This window comes from Erpetoichthys calabaricus, chromosome 2 (assembly GCF_900747795.2).
Source record: "Erpetoichthys calabaricus chromosome 2, fErpCal1.3, whole genome shotgun sequence".
NCBI classification, from domain to species: Eukaryota; Metazoa; Chordata; class Cladistia; order Polypteriformes; family Polypteridae; genus Erpetoichthys; species Erpetoichthys calabaricus.
The window spans coordinates 270,050,272-270,073,064 of NC_041395.2; the positions used below are offsets into that span (position 1 = coordinate 270,050,272).

At 37.4% G+C, this 22,793-nt stretch overlaps 1 protein-coding gene across 3 annotated transcripts in view; it reads left to right on the plus strand.

Annotated features, from left to right (window-relative positions):
• Window positions 1-22,793, plus strand: part of LOC114645594 (A disintegrin and metalloproteinase with thrombospondin motifs 14) — a 328,718-nt gene that overhangs the window by 90,991 nt on the left and 214,934 nt on the right. For all 3 annotated transcript variants that reach the window (XM_028793429.2, XM_051922924.1, XM_051922925.1), the window contains one exon: window positions 22,026-22,222. In XM_028793429.2, the coding sequence (XP_028649262.2) occupies window positions 22,026-22,222 (197 nt within the window). The remainder of the gene's footprint in view (window positions 1-22,025; window positions 22,223-22,793) is intronic.

Below are 22,793 nucleotides of genomic sequence, written 5' to 3' on the forward strand. Positions count from 1 at the left end.
GTTGGGGAGTTGTCCCCATATAATGTCCAGTGGATTGCTGAAAAAAATATAACCAAAATCAATCCAAAAGCATTCAAAACAGTTGACAAATGAATGAAAACAGTAGATTTTTTATACAATGGTGACAGGAGGGAAGTGGTAGTGGAAGAAGAAGTGATTTAATTGTGGGCAAACAGAAGTGATGTCATCAGAGTTTGACGGAAGTGATGTCATCAGTGTTGGACCGGAAGTGACATTATAGTGGACAGATGGAAGTGACATCTTCAGAAATGGAATGGAAGTGACTTCATCTTTGGGAGTCAAATGTTATGTCTTCAAGGCTGCACCTGGAGTAACTTCATCAAGTGGAGACGGAAATGATGGAGGTAAGTGGGATAAAATGGGATTGTTATTCTTCCATTGGTCTCTTGAAAGAAGGAGAGAATGTTAGTGCTGTATTCCAACCTTTCACTCACCTCTAGACCTGTTGGCTGCCTCCTAATCGCGTGTGTGTGACAGGGTATATATATATATATATATATATATATATATATATATATATATATATATATATACACACACACACACACACACACACACACACACACAAGTATATACAGTACACCCCCAAAATTTGCGGGGGTTGCTTTCCTAGAGCACCCGCGAATTGTGAAAAACCGAGAATTTTGGATGTGGTTAAAAAAATGCCTATTTTTATAGTTTAAACCCTAAATATGCCCCCCAAAACACTTTAATTTCATTTCAAACTCAGCTTAATACATTATCTAAAAAAAGAATGTAAAGGTAAACCAGTATACTGTACAGTACTGAACTGCTATGTCTCCCGCAGTGCTAGAATGTAAAATACAGATGTTACCGCTATACAGTATGTACTGTAATTCATGCAAGCGCGTTTTCATTGCCAAAAGCCTTAAGGTGCAGGGCATTTCGGCGGCATCTTGGGGCTTTAAGAAGAACAAAATGGAAAACACAAGAACACTCAGCCGGAGATGCAGTCAATCAGCAGCAAGGAGCAATGGATAATGCTGTAGCAGTCTGTGCCACTAAGATTCACACCGTCGAGAAGACAGTGATTTATTTATTTTTATGGTGGAGATTCCAGGGACGCCCCCAGCCTTGGCCCAACCCGCATGCACTCACAAACAGAGACAAAAAACAAGCAAACTGGTAATCAAACAGCAAATAAAGAATGTAAAACAAAAACTATGATACCACCCCTGTTCCCCTTACGGTTATTAAACATTAAATATAACAAAGCACAAACGAAACACACACAGTAAAGTCCATAAAAAACGGCAACGGATGAAATGTAATGATGAAATAATAAAAATAGATAGTCCAGAGATCCACGTGTTGAATTGGAATCTAAGTCCTACCAGTAGTTCCTGAAATGGTGAAGACGGATGGACGGGTTCAGGAGCGCTCCTTTCTTTGCAGGATGGCCATGAATCCACATACAGTCCTCATGTACACAGGCAGACGGCAGACAATCCAGACACCAACCACAAAACAATCCAGGACAAAATAAGTAAGTACAGGTAACCCAACAGAAGGCAGACAAACAGGAACTTGAAACACAAATTACAAAAACTTTTTTTTTGCTTTTGGTCATCGGCTCCCTTTTTAAAAGCCATGCTGACATTCTTTGACCACAACGGCCCCTGCACCCTCAGCAGAAGACCAATCAGAGCCACTGCAGGGACTACTGGGAGTTGCAGTTTCAAATTCTGTTGGCTATTTTCACCATTCCAAGCTGCGTTTTCCTCTACGGTTGCTTTCTTTTCTCTCTACAGTACAGTATTGCCACGATAAAAGCCATAAAAATTGTGGTGGATATTTGCGGTTTCCGCTAACAATTATTAGTTAGGTTCTAAGGAAAAATCCGCGAACAACTGAGGCCGCAAACTCTGAACTGCGACTTTGCGGGGGTCTACTGTACTGAATGTTGCCTACTGTTGTCATCTGTTTTTGGTATTGTATTATAGTCAGTAGTTCAAAGAAGACATGCATTTAACAATTATACTGTATACTTACAGTAAAATTAGTTGAAAGCATGTTATGTAGGCTGTTCACAGGAAGAGCTAGGAAATGTTGACTTCAGCTAGGAAAATCATTGAGATGTGAGGAGTACTTAGAAGAACGCCTAAATCAGATGAATATACCTTACTGTATTCCATAGGCATTAGTAAGGATTGAATTAAATTGTCAAGGCTACTACTGCAATTCTAAAAGAACTCTTGTGTGGGTTGTCTTGGTTAACACACCTGTTCAGTGATGCTAAAAAGTAGACACATTATGGTGTGTTTCAATTTGTGAGGGATTAGACTGTTCTGATGGTTGAACCTGAAATACAGGAGGAACAATATGGATTGCTTTCTGACATCTCTCTTTGTTATTGTAGAGGTATTGGCAGAGTACGTGTAATTGTTATGGTTTATTCATTATGGGTATGAAATTATGCTAGTACTGCATTTTTATCTTTTTATTATTTTCATGAAGAACATATCAAGGCTTATGCAAGGCTTGGAAAGTATTCATTTTGGTAAGTTGTCGATTGCATCTCTGCAATTTGTGAGAAGATGGTATCATTTTGGCTTCATTAAACAGTCTCTGGAACATATGATGGAATGGTTTGTAGTAGAATGTGATGCAGTTCTACTTGACCATGGAACTGAAGCATGATTTGAGTCCTTGGAAATTTTTTTTAATTCATTCAGTCTATATTTTGTGTTCTCACCTTTGGCCACAAATGAAAAAATAATTATTCATGATTGCAGTCCTCCAAAATCATGATTCTATGGTTAACTGCTAAACTAGCTTATTTTGGAAGGAGTTTAGGTTTAAAGGAAATTGTCAGAATTGATCCACTGCTTCTGTTGATCAAGAGGATCCAGTTGAGGTGGTGTGGGTATATACGGTAGTTTGGATGCCTTCCAGGCACTGTTCATTGGGAGTAAGTTCAGGGGTAAACTCAAAATACAAAGGAGCAGTTAATTTTGTCAGCGGGTCTGGAAGTTCCTGGGGATTTACAAGGAATAGGTAGAAACTGTTGCTGAGGATAGTGTGACAGTGTCAATAAAAAATAGTCTTGACTATGAAGTGAAGTGGAAAATAAAGATTTCATAGTAAAAATAAATATCCCATTACATGTATATGAAATAAATATCCCATTACAGTATATGAAAAATGTTTTGGTCTCCTGAAAAATATAAACATTTAAGAACTTACTACTGTATATATGATTATTTTTAGGTAAAAAGAAAGTGCTAACAGTTTCAAGTGAATGGAAAAAGAACAACAGTCATTCTGATAATTGTATAACTGCAATTGTAAAGAACAGTAAAGCTAGAACTTCTCTGGCTAGTCCAAGGCATGATCAGTAGCATATTATAGTAGCATGTTATATTAAGCTTGTGTTTGTTACAATTTGAAACAATGCGTTAATCACAGTCAGTTGTGATTTCATGATATACACTATGATGTCTTCTTTCAGTCCCATATGTGTGGTCCAGATGTGTAGCTCAATCACAGATTGCTGATAGTAGAAAAATGTGCCATGTTTCAAAGTCATCACAGTCACAGTTTAGAAACAATAATGTGCTTGTTTGTATACTGATATCTACCTGAAATCCAGCTTTTGTTCATGGATTTAATTCTTCCATTTCATTTTTTCATTGGAACTATGTCCTTCCATTGACAATGTCACTGATGAGGAATCACTTGGGTCAATGACCCCACTCTCTTTAGAACCATCCATCCTGAGACAGCAGAGGTGGGATACAAATCCTCAACATTGGGATTACAAGCCCCAGTTCTACCTCTGTTCTAAAGAAAATTTTCCTCAAGCAGCAGCAGATACATTATGACTACTTAGCCTGTGGCATGGCTTTTGTCGCACACTAGCTCTCTCTCAGTTACTTGCATGCATCACCGGCCAGTGCATATTTTTCAAGTCACAAGTTCAGCCATTTGAAAATGAATTAGATAGCAGTGCTTAAGCTATTGTTTTACACTGTTAACATTAGTGAAGATCATACTCTTATTTCCTCATACATACAGTGGTTTTCTACTTCTGGAGTTTATAAATCCAAAACTTTTTTACATGATTTCCTTAAAAATGTGGTGACAGATTCAATTCTGTTAGGGTACTTTAATTTTTTGCTCTTCTTTGCATCATACATTGGAGAGACAAAACTACATGTACAAATAAGGGAGGTGACAAAAATCACATTTTACGCACAGTTAACATACAACTTCATACACAAACGCTTTAACCTTTAAGATGTTAATATACCAGCATAAAACATATTTCCTGTTTTTTTTTGGTTTGCTCATTATACTTACTTGACTATAAAGGGTTATATTTTTTCTTTTTCTGTATCAGTTCAAATGCTTACTCACAGTTAATCTTCAAAAACTTTTTGTTGATTTTTAGCAATAATTCAATTGACCAAAAGGAACTGAACTTCTCTCTGTGAGGGAAACTGTGTTACCCTTCGCTCTCATCTTCCTGTATGTAGCCTCGCTGCAAATAAGCAGAGATACTGTGAGTTAAGATGTGAAGAATGAATAAATAGAGTGACAGCATCACTAATTTTGGCTCTCATGTAATCTGAAGGTGTTTTCAGCACACTCGACCTCTGAAATAAAATGATATTTATTAAAGATCAGGAAGAAACAGATTAAATATTTTTACGTAGCAATTCATTCTGTCACAGCGAAAACCTGCCTTTGCAAAATCTGAGTTTTGCTTATTGAGATTTGACACAATGACTTGGCAACTTGATTTGGTTATTGTGCTAGTGATACTATGCACAGCATCAAAAAGTTGATACTGCGATGAAAGATTGAATGGCTTAAAATAGATAAATGTTTATGTTCTAGCTTCAAGTAATGATGACAAAATCTTAATGTGGATTTTGTAAAGAAGTAAACAAGTGTGCATTTCATGTACAGTACATGTAGTAATTTCTAAAGAATATGTTTATTCGGTAAAGATTATTATCGTAAAATTGCTTATTACTATTTGTACTACTCTCATATTCCCAATGGTTATGCAGAAAAAGAAAAGCAAAGTTAAAGAAAGTCTGTGTATTTTACCTGTTGACAGCAATCTGCAAATTGGTATGACTAAAATGGCATTGTCATATGGAGGGCATTATGGCCAAGATGTTAAATGGCAAGTTTATACTAGTTAAAATTATTTTAGTCAAGGGGAAAAAAGCCTTTCAAGGGATAAAATAAAAGAGAAATACCAAAGAGAATATAATTTTTTTCAGGTTAAACTCACCAAACAAAAATTATAGTCAAAAAAGCAAGCAAAAGATCCTCAAACTAAACTAATATCCTTTTCATCACTATCACTAATTCATTTGCATTTTATTATTAAATATCCAAAGATAAGACACCAGGCAGTGTACACCACCAATATTTTATAATGGCTACGTGATGACATCATACATATGTACATCATCATGTACATGTGGCCCCTAACAATATGCTGGTTACATGAAAAGAACAGAGGAAGTTAATTTAAGAGAGTAAATTGATCCCAAAATGGTAATATGGTTTGGTCACCCAAATAATGAAAAAATAAATCACAAAATAACAATGTCTTGAAAGTAAAAAAAATATCATAATATTCACACACACACATATATGCCAGGAGAGCACTTGCTGTAATAAAATGGGAATTTCTGCTGATATTTTATGTGGTATTAATATAAAATTTTCCATGTTTGGTAAATAAGTACCTAAGCTAGGTGATTTAGGTTTTCTTGGGGTATGCATCTTAGCATATGTAGAAAACATCTGTAGTTGTGTGTTTTGTTTTTTTTTGGAAATATCTTTTATCATTTGTTTACCCTTGCCATGTTTCTTTGAAAAAGGTGTTATATGTGTGTGTGCATGGCTATGTTTGTCTAGGAATGACTATGGTCTTGCACAAATGCATAGCAGCTTGCAGTGTACAAATAATTAACAAAATGTTTAAATGATCCTTGGGTAGTGGAGATTATACCTTATTTTTACAAGTCTCCTTCACTGATATGTTGAACTCTTATAACTAACTTATAATAGTGCCTGAAATAGGCATAAATTAAATAAAACTCTTTCCTTTCTGATTCTTTGCAAATGTGTTTTAATCATATAAATGAAATGCCTTTCATAAAAATGCACAGTGTCTGCCAAAGAATTAATAACATGTTTATATTGCCAAATGGATAATTTGAAGAAAGTTTTTTTTTCTTCAAAAAACACCTCTTTAAAGGGCTTAGCTTTTAGGGGTTAAAAAATCTAATTAGGACTTTCTTCCATGAAATATTTCATTGTTGTCTGCAAGTGGCCTTGTTAGTAACTACAAGTTACTAGTGCTAAAGCAAAGTTTTGATGTTGATAGTTTTGTGTATCTTCTGGGTATAACTGTTTGATGTTTATAGTATTCGCAATATATATTTAATATTAGATGAGCTGTCTTCACCTTAATCCCTTGTCTCCTGAGCTAAATCACTAAAAAAGACAATTAAGATTTTTTTTTACAGTTAAACTGGGACACGTCGTGTGCTATTTATAAATAGAAAATAATTTTTATGCTTTAATTGGTTTCTCTTAAGATTTTTTGCCCTACTTTCAGCTATGGTCCTCTTGTTATTTAAATAGAGGGACTGCACAGCTACTGTTACTGAAGGCTGATATACTACAGAGACCTCTTTTGAAACGTAGATGTGTTTTGGAACAGACAGAATATAATAAAATGTGTAAGTTAGGATGCAAACATTGGGTCTAACACATGAGAATTCAGAAAAAAGAAATCAGTGGGGACTTGATTATATGTTTGTGATTCACTTGGAATATGAAATGTATCCTACTCAAGTTGTGCCTGAGAAATAGGTTATTTTATTTTGTACACAGTTATAACCCATTGTCATACACTTGGGAGTTCCTAAGTACAAAATTCCAAAAACTGTAGCAAAAAGCCTAAAAAGTGGACAAAACCATCAACCTTCAGGCTGGAGCAAAAAGGGACAAACAAAGAATATTTATAAATGAAAATGTTTATTTTCCAAAAATTCTCAGTAACAATCAAAGCTCCAGGGAACACAACGATGCAGAGAAGTATGCTCCTGAAATAGCCAATCCAATGTTAATCAAGTACCAAAATATACTAATTCAAAGAGAAGTTGATAAACAGAGCATAATAAACAGTCAATAATCAAAAATTTCACAAACTCACCAATGCCAGCACATTAATTTTACCACAAGGGACTGCTTGTTTGCTCAGCTTTTATAGGGTTGACAGCAGCCCATAACAGAAATGGACAGGTGGCCAAGACACTTGGGGGACCACCCACAAAATACAAGAACAAGCAGAGACACGTACAAATTAAGTTATACATAAAACTAATAAAAAACACAGCATAAGGCAAATAAATAACAAGTAACAATTTTAACATACATGAAAGAATCAAAAATGACATAAAACAAGAATTTGAAACACCAGTTACGGGAGGAACACTCACTGAAGTATAACATCCATAAACACACATAATTCAACCAGGTAGTCAATGACAGGACTTTCAGATAGGTTGACTCTGAATGCTGATTTAACCTCACACATACAAGAAGCAATTGCAGCTGAAAGAATTAGTAACATAAATTAATTTCTTTTCTTTTTCTGAGTCTTTGCCTTTTCAGCTGTGTCCAGGTGGTTTGTTAGGTAGAAAAGACATTCAAAGGTATTTTAGATAGATTAGACAAAACGCAATAAAGTGTTGTGGCTGCTCCTTTATCCTTACATAACTATTATTTACAAGAATTAGCCCAATAAATTATATAGTTGCCCCAGATCCTTGTCTGTTTCTATCAGTAACTAGAAGGTTCTGACGAGCTCTTGGTTATATTAAATATCTTGTTCTTAGCTATCAGCTCTGTCTTGTTTTTAGGTTTATTAGTTGGGCTTGTTTTATGGCTTGAAATGTATGCTATGAAGTGTTTTTGTTAGGTAACATGCAGTTTCTAGTACAATCTAAATAGTTTTGTATGTGTATATATGCAAGCCAAATGTTATGTGGTGTTTAGCAAACACAACATATTTAAAGCATACTGTATTTCACAGTGATGTTGTAATTATTGTTTATATTTACTGATCAACATAACAGTCAGAATTTAATAGACAGATTTCAGTCAAGTTTAAGCATATTCTTGAAGAATGTGCAATGTCTAAATACAGTACAGTCTCGCTTATCCTACCTTTGCTTATCCGACATTCCGTATTATCCGATGTCCCACCGCAAAAAAAAAACAAAACGCATCAATCAGCAACAAGAACTGCAAGTTGCGAGCGTGAGCGTAGTCTATTTTTTGTTGCTCCTGACTCTACCGCAGCTAATTAGTTACCCCGACTGTACAGTGGTGCGCCCGTCTACACTATGACTCATGTGTCTGTCATTCGCCTCATCCTCACTCACTCACTGTCACAACTCACTACTCAGTGCAGTGCAGTGTATCATTGTATGTGGATCGGTTTATCATCTGTTACATGCGTATGTGTCTATGTGTGTTAATTTGACAAACATTGTTGTGTTGTTTAAAAGTTGAAATTTACACAAGTACAGTAGTATGGCGACGAAAAGAAAGAAAGTTGTTGTATCGATGGAACAAAAACTTGAGGCAATCAAGAGACTGGACAAGGGAGAGACAATGCAGAAAGTAGCTGACGACTTTGGCGTTGGACAGGTAACAGTAGGAGACTGGAAGAAGAAATGAATAGAAATAGAAAAATGGTGTGCATCAAGAGTTATGGAGGGTGCATTAAAAGAAAGAAAAACTATGAAAAAATGTGACTATGAAAAAGTTAGTGAAGCTTTGTATGTTTGGTTTACACAGTTCAGGGACAAAGGTTTGCCTATTTCAGGGCCTATTTTACAGCAAAAGGCATTGTATTTTTGTAATGAATTCAATGAAGGGAACCCAGATTTCACAGCAAGTGTCGGTTGGTTCGACCGATGGAAGAAACACTACAGTCAGTTATGTGTTTGTGGTGAAAAACTATCATCGAATTTTGAAGAAATGGAAGCATTCAAGAAAAGATTTCAGGAATTTATTGAAACTGAAAGCCTAATGGGTGATCAGATATTTAACTGTGATGAGTCAGGCCTTAATTTCAAAATGTTACCTAGTAAGTGTCTTGCAGCCAGAACTGAAGCGGCAGCCCCTTGCTACAAGCGTAACAAGGAAAGGCTGACAATTTTAGCATGCAGCAATGCTACAGCAAACCTCAAAATGAACCTTGCAATGATTGGAAAGTCCAAAAATCCTAGAGCCTTTAAAACAGTTTCAAAAAACTTCTTCCTGTAAAATACTACAGTCAGAAAAGCGCATGGATGAGCAGTGAAATTTGCAAAGACTGTTTTTTTAAGGAATTCTTTCCTTCAACAGAGAAGTTTTTGAAAGAAAATAATTTACCCAGAAAAGCAGTTTTGTTGCTAGATAATGCTCCAACGCACCCTGATGCAGAGGAGCTTCAAGATGGTGACATTAAGGCAATGTTTCTGCCCCCCAATGTAACCGCCATATACCAACCTATGGATCAGGGCATCTTGGAAACGATAAAAAGGGACTATCGCAGGAAGCTACTGTCCACAGTGATAGAAGAAATTGAAGAAGGACAAGACATGATTGAAAAATTGAAATGCATCAATGTAAAGGATGTTGCTTATTGGGTTGCAAGGGCCTGGGCTGACGTAAGGGCTCCAACAGTTGCCAAATAATGGAAGAAGCTGCTAGGCAATGATGAAAGTATGGAAACGGAAAGCACAGATGAAACCGAAGAAACCATTCTACCTTTAGTGCAACGTATCCCTGGATGTGAGGATGCATCTTTGCAAGAAATCGAAAGTTGGATGAAGGATGACGATCAGTATGAAATAACTGATGAAGAAATTGGCATCTTGGGCACTAGGTATCTGCTAAGATAGAATATTTCGATATATCAATATTTTGGTGTATCCCTATCCCCACAACAAAAAAACTAATCCATTGCACTGGCAGGGGCTTCATGCAGACAAAGGAAAGTGTTGAAGCAAATCATGGACTGGACAAATATCGCCACTAACCAACAGAGTGGATGGATGACTGAAAAAAAAAAAGAAGAGACATGATCACATTGTGAAATGGAAGGTTCAGTGAAGCTGAAGAAGATGCAAAGCTCAATGGTTATCAAGCACACTTTTTTGTTGCTGATTACCGGCACTCTTAGATGCATATTGGCTCTCATCTTAGTTATCTGTTCTGCTACATTGACCTCCAGTCCCCAATTGTGGCACTGACAACTACAAGCGTGAATTACATTATCGCTCTTCAATTGCAGGGCTTAAATTGTGCAATACCCCAGCATCAATCTTAGATTGTGTGACCTGTATTTCTAATTGTCCACAGAAAATGTGTTATGTTGCTCAGAGTTACTGCTCTGCACTCCTTGTTCTTCATGGTAATAGATTAGTGTAACACATAGGGTGTCAGCACGTATGTATATCCATGGCAAGCACTGCTTTCCAAAGTACATTTGCATCTGCAGATCTTAAAGGGGACTACATACAACTGATGAAAAACATGAAAAGAAATACTGTATTTGAGTGAATGACATAAACCTGTAATAGTGATCATAATGTATACTTAAATTTCACATTATTCCTTCTGATTAAAATTGTGTTTTGCAATGACCATCAACAAAAGTCATATCGCTAGGAGAAGCACAAACTGGTCTAATGCAAGAATGTTTTGCTCATGGAGAATTGTTTATAGCATGTCCAGGAGTAAGCAGCTCCAGTGACTTATTAATATTACTACTTGACTGATGTCATTATCCAAGGAATCTTGCAACACTTGAGAAGCAATGGATTTCATTTCTGTTTTCTTTTTCCCATTTGGATCACAGGCAGGTGAAGTGAATTACTCATGGTCACAAAGTGTCTGGAACACGATTTTAAACCACTTGAAGTCCTAGGTCCAAAGCCTTAACCATGAGATGCCATAAATTTGGGTGAAGGACATTTATCTTGTCAAAAAAATGCTTCTTTCTCATTAATTACCATTCTTGCACTTATACTTCCAGCCATAGGATTGTGCAGGCTTAATTTCCTTTTGTTGTAGTCTTCTGCAGATCAACAAAATTTGGCAGGTCTACACATTTAGTTTTACCTTAAGGAAGTCTGCATCCAATACATGTTCTGCTCTATTCTATAGAATTTGACTGCAAATTTGTGACTTTGCTGCGAATGTGTGACTTTGTTAAAGTTTGCATTCATATACCGTATTTTTTGCACCATTAGACGCACCTGACCATTAGACGCACCTAGATTTAGAGGAGGAAAACAAGAAAAAAAATATTCTGAACCAAATGGTGCACTAATATGTTTAATAAAATATAGCAGAATAATATTTTAACCATGTAAATTCAACAGCGGTATTAAGAAACATCATCACTGTCATTAACAAATAAGGAGAGACTTTAAGGTTCAAGCACTCTTCTAGTTTTATGGAAACCCCAAGAACTCCTCATCGCTAGTGTCAGAATTTATTAAGCTCAGTTGCTCACAATCACTTTGCAGCATCACGTACCTATCATCACGTGACATAACCTGTCCAAAGCCACCAGGGGACAAAGCACGTTTGGACCAATGCTCCCTGAAGTTATATCGCCAGTTTAGTCCCATCTATATTTGTAATGCCACAAAGCCCTTCATCTCGTGTTTTGTTGTGGGTTTCCAGTTTGAAAAATGAGAATGCGGTGCAAGCACAGCCCTCGATTCAAAAAATTGCTCTGCATACCTGTTTGTCTCGTCTGACAGTAGCTGAAAGGCAGCTTCAGGAAAGAACAGCCTGAAGTAGTCCAGCGGCTGGTAATCTGTCGAGTCCAGAGTCCGACTCAGTGGTAATGCACAAAACAGCGTCTGCTGAGTATTTTGTTTTCTGCACTCGCTTCGCTCCCTCATGAGATGTAGATGCTATCTTGCCTTTGTTTATAATTGTTTACATTTCGCAACTCACGCACACGCAAGGATTAGATGCCGAGTCAATGAGTCTAACATTCCTCCAAGCACAGAGGGAATGCCTGTAACGTAACTGTGAGTTTTGTCACCCTCTACCCCTGGATGTCGACTTTTGTCAGGTAATACACATCATGGTCTGTGACGCAATATTTGCTCAATAAGACGCACAGACATTTCCAACCTTCTTTTGTGGAAAAAAAAGTGCGTCTTATGGTGTGAAAAATACGGTAACTTTTTTCTTGATGATGTAAGTTGTTCTTTGCATTGTGGTTTTATAGGACAATTCCTGCAGTTTTGCCTCTGTGATTAGGTTCAATGTGCACTGAGATACATAGAGTATTTGCAAACAGAGCAACACGACTTCTGATTTGCTGTATACATAAATTAATAGGTTTTCTTGAAATACTCAAAAGTGTGAAATATTCCAACAACTAGACATATTGTTTGCAGTTTCAGAGAGTTGATCTGTGCTGTTGATCTGAAGTGTTTCACTGCTACTGTTTTTGCTATTCTGAGTCTTAGCACTCTTGTTCTTGTTCTGGACTGTACCATTGCTGCTGTTGGTTTGGGCAGTGGCACCACTGTTAATCTGAACTGTGCCTGCTGCACTGCTGCTACTCTGATGCTTGCTAATCTTAGACCCTGAGCTGGTCATTCTAAAAGCAAATACAAAGTTTACATCAGATATTACACTTAGTTAACCATTGACTATTATTACATTTTTCATAGAACTACAAAAAGTAGGAAAATGTTAAGTTATTTGTTTATATAAATTTAATAGTATAATAAAGTCATATACAAAATTACTGCAAAAACTGAAAATAATCAGCCATCAATTTCCTGTTTGTTACTCTTCCTCTGTTCATCTACAGTATGTAAGACGCAGTGAATTGGGATGATCAGTGTTGGTCAGAATTCGTTAAACAGTTAAAAAAAAAAGTGTCAATTACCCCACCACAACATTACTCATACCAAACAAACCTAGTGGCTAACAAAGTTTGACTAAAATTATTTTTGTATACTGATTGACACAATAATTAACGTTACCACATGATCTATTAGTTGTGCAATTCAATGGTCTAAATTCATTTTACTATGTGATTGTGGTACAATTCTGCTGTCACCAACTATTTTCTATGTTTTTTTTATTGTAGATACAGTAAGTGGTGTGTGAATTTGATGTTATTTCTTACATAACTTTGCTGCATTAACTTTCCTGGCAATGCTGACATAATAGTTTACTATTTGATCAGTAGAAAACAAGACTGTATTCACTTCACTGGAAGTCTTTTGATCTGACAGTTGAACAGTGTGATCACGTACATTATGAGACATTTAATTCATAACCTACGGGGTGAGCACCTTTTGTTGTCCTTTTTTTCTCCTTCATGTTGGGTGAGTCAATCATGCAGTGTAACCAATTGCTAAATAAAAAGTTTTTTTTTTCATTGTACATTGTAAAAACCTGTCTTAAAGTTAGTTTATGTAGACTTTAGAAATGGGCTAGCATTGTCATGCACACAGAGCCTGTTGTCGTGGCCAAAAAAATTATCATCAGAAGGCATTTTACCTGAAATGAAGGCTAGATAGATAGATAGATAGATAGATAGATAGATAGATAGATAGATAGATAGATAGATAGATAGATAGATAGATAGATAGATAGATAGATAGATAGATAGATAGATACTTTATTAATCCCAATGGGAAATTCACATTCTTCAGCAGCAGCATACTGATACAATAAATAATATTAAATTAAAGAATGATAATAATGTAGGTGAAAAACAGACAATAACTATGTATAATGTTGAATGTTAACATTTACCCCCCCAGGTGGAATTAAAGAGTCGCATAGTTTGGGGGAGAAACGATCTCCTCAATCTGTCAGTGGAGCAGGACAGTGACAGCAGTCTGTCGCTGAAGCTGCTCTTCTGTCTGGAGATGATACTATTAAGTGGATGCAGTGGATTCTCCATAATTGATAGGAGCCTGCTGAGCGCCCTTCGCTCTGCCACAGATGTTAAACTGTCCAGCTCCATGCCAACAATAGAGCTTGCCTTCCTCACCAGTTTGTCCAGACGTGAGGCGTCTTTCCTCTTAATGCTGCCTCCCCAGCACACCACTGCGTAGAAGAGGGCGCTCACCACAACTGTCTGATAGAACATCTGCAGCATCTTATTGCAGATGTTGAAGGACGCCAGCCTTCTAAGGTAGTATAACCGGCTCTGTCCTTTCTTGCACAGCGCATCAGTATTGGCAGTCCAGTCTAATTTATCATCCAGCTGCACTCCCAGATATTTATAGGTCTGCACCATCTGCACACAGTCACCTTTGATGATCACTGGGTCTATGAGGGGTCTGGGCCTCCTAAAATCCACCACCAGCTCTTTGGTTTTGCTGGTGTTCAGGTGTAGGTGGTTTGAGTCACACCATTTAACAAAGTCATTGATTAGGTCCCTATACTCCTCCTCCAGCCCATTCCTGATGCAGCCCACGATAGCAGTGTCATCAGCGAACTTTTGCACATGGCAGGACTCCGAGTTGTATTGGAAGTCCGATGTATATAGGCTGAACAGGACCGGAGAAAGTACAGTCCCCTGTGGCGCTCCTGTGTTGCTGACCACTACCTCTGTCCAAGTGAGAGAGGGATCGGTGTAGCATATAGATGATGGCATCCTCTGCTCTCACCTTCTCCTGATATGCAAACTGCAGAGGGTCAAGGGCGTGTTGAACCTGTGGCCTAAGGTGGTGAAGCAGCAGCCTCTCCATGGTCTTCATCACATGTGATGTCAGAGCAACAGGCCGAAAGTCATTCAGCTCACTAGGACGTGATACCTTTGGGATTGGGGTGATACAAGATGTTTTCCAAAGCCTCGGGATTCTCCCCTGTTCCAGGCTCAGGTTGAAGATGCGCTGTAGAGGGCCCCCCAGCTCCGATGCACAGACCTTCAGCAGTCGTGGCGATACTCCATCTGGACCCGCTGCTTTGCTGGCACGAAGTCTCCTCAGCTCTCTGCTCACTTGTGCTGTTGTAATTATGGGTGGGGATGTCTTTCCTATGCTGGTATCAGCAGAAGGATGTGTGGAGGGTGCAATACTCCGAGGTGAGAGTGAGAGTGGGTTAGGGTGGTCAAACCTGTTAAAGAAGTTGTTCATTTGGTTTGCTCTCTTCACGTCTCTCTCAATGGTGGTACCCCGCTTCGAGCTGCAGCCAGTGATGATCTTCATCCCATCCCACACTTCCTTCATGCTGTTATTCTGCAACTTCTGCTCCAGCTTTCTCCTGTACTGCTCCTTCGCCGCCCTGAGCTGGACTCGGAGTTCCTTCTGCACGCGCTTGAGCTCATGCTGATCACCGTTTTTAAAAGCCCTTTTCTTCTGGTTCAAAAGGCCCTTGATGTCACTTGTAATCCATGGCTTGTTGTTAGCATAGCAGCGTACAGTTCTTACTGGAACTACAATGTCCATACAGAAGTTGATGTAGTCAGTAGTGCAATCAACAACTTCCTCAATGTTCTCATTATGAGATCCCTGCAGGATATCCCAGTCTGTAGTTCCAAAAAATTCTCTCAGAGTATTCTCAGCCTCCGGGGTCCACTTCCTGAATGATCGTGTGGTTACAGGTAGGACTCTCACTTTTGGTTTATAGTGAGGCTGAAGCAGAACCAGGTTATGATCTGCTTTCCCAAGCGCAGGCAGCGGGGTGGCGCTGTATGCGTCTTTAACGTTTGCATACAGTAAATCAATAGTCTTATTTCCCCGGGTGTTACAGTCCACATACTGGGAGAATGCAGGTAATGTTTTGTCCAGCGTCACATGGTTAAAGTCTCCAGCGATTAGCACAAGCGCCTCAGGGTGCTGCGTTTGTAACTTAGCAACAGCAGAATGGATGATGTCACTCGCTGACTCCTCGTCCGCCCGAGGAGGGATATACACGATGACAACAATGACATGTCCAAACTCTCTGGGCAAGTAGTAGGGACGTAAACTTACGGCCAACAGTTCGATATCCCTGCAGCAAGTGGAGACTTTGACGTTAACATGTCCAGAGTTACACCACCGTGTATTAACATAGAGAGCGAGTCCTCCTCCTTTGTGCTTCCCACAGGTACTTGCATCTCTGTCCGCTCTAACTGTGCTAAACCCGGGTAGCTCCACGTTGGCATCTGGGATGGTGTTATTTAGCCAGGTTTCGCAAAAACACAACAAACTGCATTCTATGTAGGTCCTGACATTTTTCACCAGCGCAGCCAGTTCGTCGATCTTATTTGAGATTGAGTTTACATTCCCCAGAATCACAGAAGGCACCGAAGGCTTGAAACGCCACTTTCTCGCAAGCCGCTTCATTTTTAGCTTAGTGCCGGCTCTGCTGCCACGATACCGCCTTCTTACCTCGTCAGGTAAATATGGAACCACACCGGCACTGGCATTTGTTCTCAGCGCTCGAAGTTGAGTACTTGAATAGGCGAGTCTCTGCGTGTAAAAATCCATGCCCACGTTGTAAAAGTAAGTGTGTCCAGGGAACGAATCCACATAAAATAAAGTAATAGGAGTGATCAATAAATAAAAATAGAAAAATAAAAGTAGAAAAGTACACATACATATACAGTCATACACGGAGCTGCTGAAAAGGCTGCCACTGACGGCGGCGCCGGATGTTAAGAATGACAATGGCTATTAGGACTCAATGGATAGGCAAACAGAGTTTATAGTTTTATTGCAATAAAATAACCATTATAATAACAACAACTTAATCCAATACGGCAAAATTGAGCTGAGCCCCGTACAGTTCCAAACCCAAAACTTTTATATCATTTCTTATCACTTTGTCCTTGCTCAATTAGCTCATTCTGCACCTGGCTTTACTGTCCATTGTTTCTCTCTTGGTTTATGGTTTGCTTATTTTTGATTGGTCTAAGGCTGGGCAGATGGCTTCCTCTTACCATCTTTGAGCTTTTCTTATGTCATTTCCTATCTTCTCCGACCTCGCTCAGATTAGCTCATTTGTTCATTTTCTCTGACTCCCCTCTACTCCTGTCCGGCCTCCCCTCTTCTCCTGTCCGGCCGATACCTTGAGTTACCATGGGAACCCTTATTATCTCCTCATTTTCCTGCAGCTGGCCCCCCTGGTATTTCACTGTCTATTGTTCACTTCTACTTTGTTTTTTCTTATTTCTTTAACTGGCCAAGGCCTTATTTCATATATGGGTTTCCTCTCGTCATTTCCTTTTCTAAGCCTTCCACACTTTTTTATAATGGTGGCCTGAAGCTTAAGCTTTAATTAAAATTAAACTATGGCACGTTCCTTTATTTAATCATTTGCTTGGCATGCTTGATTTACATTTAATTTCTGTACTTAGGTTAAATGCTAGTATTACTAATTTTCTAAACTTATTTATGTTAGAACAGATTTTTTCATTTTCCTTGCATTATATCACCTGACCTTGGCAGCAATGCCTTCTTGCCATCTTTGCTGATTCAATATTTCAGCTGGCTTCGTACGTGCCTTTCAGAGCCATCTTTTCTCTGTGGTATCGTTCCTTTATCTTTCTATCCTTGGACACAGGTGTTCTCAATCTTCTTATCCTGCTCTAAGCTGGTTTCTACATGTCATTTTTTTGTTCTTTTTCCTGTTCTTTCCCACACTAGCTGCTGTAAGCTTAAAAAATAATGCAAAACGACTGATTTTTTAGTTAACTATTTACTTGACCTATCTTATTTTCTTAATATTATAATTTATGCTTAATCTAATGCTTTAGAAGCTTTTAATTACTTTTTATGGCTCTTTATGTTAATTTGCTAATTTTATGCTAATATAAAAAAATTTCCTTCTACATTGTCAAATCAGGTATCTAACCCATTTTGTATACAGATTAATGAACAATAGGGGCATTATGGTGACTTTTAAATACTATGTATCATTACCTTCATTTATTAGGTATTCAGTTAGGTTAAACATTCAATTCACATTGCTTGCATGGTTAACATAAACTCCTTACTTGAAATTTGTACGCTGCTATTGTATTTTGTTCCACCTTTTTCCACAGTCAACTGTGGTAGGCTATGCACACGAGAGCTGACAATCAATTAATGCTCATCTGTAAGTACAGTGCATAGAATGTAGCAACAATCAATAAGGAACACACATATTTTGAGGTTCATAAATAGTACAGAAGCTTGTCTGTCTGAAGTGTCATGTTTTACATACTAAAACAGAATGTAAAAAGAAATAAAGGCTGAGGCTGCAGCTGAACGCAACACAGCTATTAATGCTTCATACAGTGCTGATTCAATCAGGCTGCATGGGGGCTGTGGACTTAACAAAACAGAAAATAAGCTCATCTCTCTGATGTTCCGTATTTTACATACAGTAACAGAATAATAAAAAGAAATAAAGGGCAGAGATTGCTATGGAACTCATTGCAGCTGTTAATCCTTCTAACAGCACCATCTCCATTAGGCAGCATGCTATTGGCTGTCAGAGAAAGGGCAAGTATGTTTGCGCTGGAAGATTGGTGCTCAGTTGGTAAATGTGATATGTTGTTTTGCAGCATAGAAGTGTCCACGAAAGTCACTTTAACTTTTAAGTCTCTATTTTAGGAGTGGACAAGTTAATACTAGAAATGCCTAAATTATTAGCATTACTTTCCTATGTGACATCCACTCATGACTTATATCTCAAACACACAAATCAAATCGAGCAATATAGCCAGTTGGCTTCAAAAGAGAGCAAGCAAGAATACCTTTACAGGGGCAGAGCTATACTTCAGAATACCTTGGCAAAGGCCAGGACTGACTTCAAGAGCTGCACTCCTGCTGACATAACACGAAAATGCACCCTTAGCAGATAAAGAAATGAAACACCAAATCCATCTCATACACACTAGCTCACATTTTCCTGTACACTTTGAGGACACTGGATTTCTCAGTATGTTTCAAGGATGAACAGCTGGCTCCACACTAAACATGCTATAAGATGCTCAAGCTTATCCTGGAAGACCACAGTAATACAGTGATCTGAGAGCCTGTATAGCGGCTGAGGTTTTTTTTTGGATTTATGCTCCCGCCACTATCTGGAATGCCTCTGCTTTTACAGGTTTTCAACTTGACTCATCCTGCCTTGGCTTTTACCTCTGAGGACCTTTTAACTCTATTACCTTTGTACTTCTCATTGACAGTTAGCTCATGACATGACTCGACTTGCAATATTTTTTGGTTGCTAAGCTGCTTGGCTTTGTTTGATCTCTATTCCTAGTCATCTCTAGATTTTCCAAAAGTCTGGCAGTATGTGTTATCAATATTCATTGTGAAGCTGGTGCTGAAAGGAACATGACTTTAGAATTGGAATAAGAAATTAGAAAGTATTAAAGAAATGCAGAGGATGCATACCAATTCCTCTCAACTGCATTCAGTTAAATTCAGTTTAGTTCATTTCAGTTTTATCTGTTAAAGCACTAGTACCATAAAGATCCTAGTATTTGGTACTCAGCTCTAATGATTTATAAATTAATCTATTAGGCAGTTTTTTTCACAGTTTCTAGAGGTGAAATGATAGCAATACTTTTATTAAAAAGTTTTTAAGTATAATTCAATTTCAGTCTTCTAAAATATGTTACATGGTAATTCTGTTCTATTGCTTGATTAATGCTTCTTAGCCAGGTTACAGTATGTTTCTGTTCATGGGCTACTACAAATATTACATGTTTTAAAGCTTCATAACTAATTAGCAGTGCTAAGAATCTTCACTGTTCATGGTGAAGTAAATGGTAATGACTGATACTTCTGGGTTAATATATTATTCAAAGGTACAGTATAAGTGTGAATACGACTCTATAATTCTTGAGACAGAAAGCTGTCTTTTTTGCAGTGGCTCCTGATTTTCAATTTACACTTTGTTACAGGTTATGCTTCAGGTTCAGTAAGAAGCAAAAAAGCATTGACAAAATAAGTATATTTGCTCACATTTAAATGTACAGTACGTGTAAAAAGTATTCACCCTTGGACGTGTTCACATTTACTGTATTATACAACATTAAAACAAAAGTGGATTTAATGTAGCTTTTTTGACAATGATCAACAGAAAAAAAATCTTTATTGTCAAAGTAAAACAGGTCTCTGCAAAGTGACCTAAGTTAATTACCAATATAAAATACAAAGTAATTGATTATGTTAAGTATTCACCTCCTTCCAAGTCAGTATTTAGTAGGTAAATGCACCTTTGGCAGAAATTGCAACCTTGAGTCAATGGACTGGTGTCAATCAGTTTGCATTTTTCTCCTTTCCTAAACTGCTCAGGCTCTTTCAGGTTGCACAGAGATTGTGAGGACATCTTTGTTATTTTTAAGCCATTTCTGTGTACAGTAGGTTTGTTTTTATACTTGAGATCATTGACTTGCTTAAAGTAAAAACAAATCCTGTCTCAAGAACTAGGTTTCTTACAGACTGCAGAGTTTTTCTCCAGGATTTTGCTTTATTTTGCTGTATTAATTTTACCCTATACCCTCACAAGCCTTCCATGGCCTGCTGCAGGGAGCCATCCTCAAAGCATGATGCTGCCACCACCATGCTTTATGCTGGGGCTGATGTGTTTTTTACAGATACTTATCTTACATGAAACATGGATTTTAATCTGAGGGCCAGACAGCTCAATTTTGGTCTCATTAGACCACAGAACTTTCTTCCAACTGACATCAGAGTATCCTAGATGCCTTCTGACAAAATCTCTGTGCGTTTTCTTAATACTGGTTTTGTCTTTGCCACTTTCTCATTAAGCTGCTACTGGTGAAACACTTGGACAATAGTTATTGTATGCTCAAACTTTCCAATCTAAGCCACTGTAGTTTATAACTCTTTTGGAGTTATCATATCTCATGGTGGCTTCTCTCACTAGTCTTCTTCTTGTGCAATCATGCAGTTTTTATGGATGGCCTGCTCTGTGGAAATTTATAGCTGTGCGTTACTCTTCCCATTTCTTAATAATTGATTTAACTGGATGACAAAGGATATATTTGTATATTTTCCTGTATCAGATTGGACCTTTCAGATACAGGTGCATGTATACTACAGTCAATTGAAACCACTTGACTGCTGACAGATGATCTAGATTTAAATAATTATGTGACTTATAAAACCTATTGACTGTACCAGTGATGATTAAGGTGTGCAATCAGTTATTTTCTGTTTTATATTTGTAATATTTGCAAAGATCTCTTTTCACTATGACTGATCTGTTGTTCAATGTCAAAAAAGTCAAATTAAATTCAACGTGGTTCAAAGTTGTATAACAATGAAATATGAAAGCTTGCAAGGGGGTGTGAATAGCTTTCAAAGGCACTAATTTATTTACCTTATTACTTGAAACTTAAATAATAAAGCTTCTGATGAACAACCACAACAAAGTATGTTTCAACAGGTACAGGGGAAATACTAGAAGTACTTAATATTCTATGGAAATATGTTAAAGTCAATCACAATTAAAAATCTGGGTTGCCTGAATTCTACCATCCTAGGTTATTCTTGAATGATTCATTTTGATGCACTGCTGTTGCGGTAGGTTTTACATCCAAGGCACCACACACGATAGGGTGAAAATCACCTAGCAGTCCCTGTCCTTTTCACAAGCTTATAAAGATGCTGTCTTCCTTCCACTGCAGGTATGCTCCTTAAGAATGATTCCTGTGGGACTTCCCAGCTAGACAACTCTGTACATCCTTGAAAGCAGTTCTATTTTGGCATTTAGCTGTAAAATGCTTGCAGATTCCTTGCAACAAATTCATGAAAAATGTTTGTAATACTTAACTTTTTTTTATTTTTATTGGTACTTCAGATTGTTATCCAAACAATTTAAAAATAACCAATTATTTTTATACCACTATTTTATGATAGTTGAATTTGAATCTGTTTTAGAAATTGCACTAAATTGGACAACTTTTTAGAATTGGTGATCATTTCTAAACAGTCTTTTTTTGGTTTTAGGCCCGCACTTCGGAATAGGAGAGTTCCCTAATTCACTGGGCATAATAGAGCAAGAATTAATACATCCTGATAGAAAACGAAGACATGCCAAAAAAGATGACTACAATATTGAGGTGCTTCTAGCAGTAGATGATTCTGTAGTCCGATTCCATGGAAAGGAGCATGTACAAAACTATGTCCTGACCCTCATGAATATTGTAAGTAGCCATGAGACCTTTTTTTAGCTATGTTTTTTTTTTTTTTAGCAAAATTAATTATTTAGTGAGAATGCTGAATGTAAGTTATGGAATGTTCATTTCATGTAGACCTTCTTTTTACCAGACTAGATGCTCCTGCGCATATGGCATAGTAACAATTGTATGTCAATGTAAATTTACATTATTGCAATGACAATTTAAATGATACAGTACAGTATATTTTAAAAAGAAGGTTTTTTTGAAAAATTGTTGATTTTGTCTGGAGATTTAGAAGTTATTAAATTAGGTAGGTAGTAAAAAAGGGGTATTCTAAAATATATTAATATTTATCAGAGGGCAAACAAACAAGACAGAATTGTATCTAGATAGATAGATAGATAGATAGATAGATAGATAGATAGATAGATAGATAGATAGATAGATAGATAGATAGATAGATAGATAGATTACATTAGTCATTTGCCCAGCAACAATCTCAAAACAAGCCTTAAAGAACCCTTACCGTCCCCTCATCAAAAAGCACAGTACACTCTGTGAAACAATAAAAACAAAAGATTTATTACTATTTACA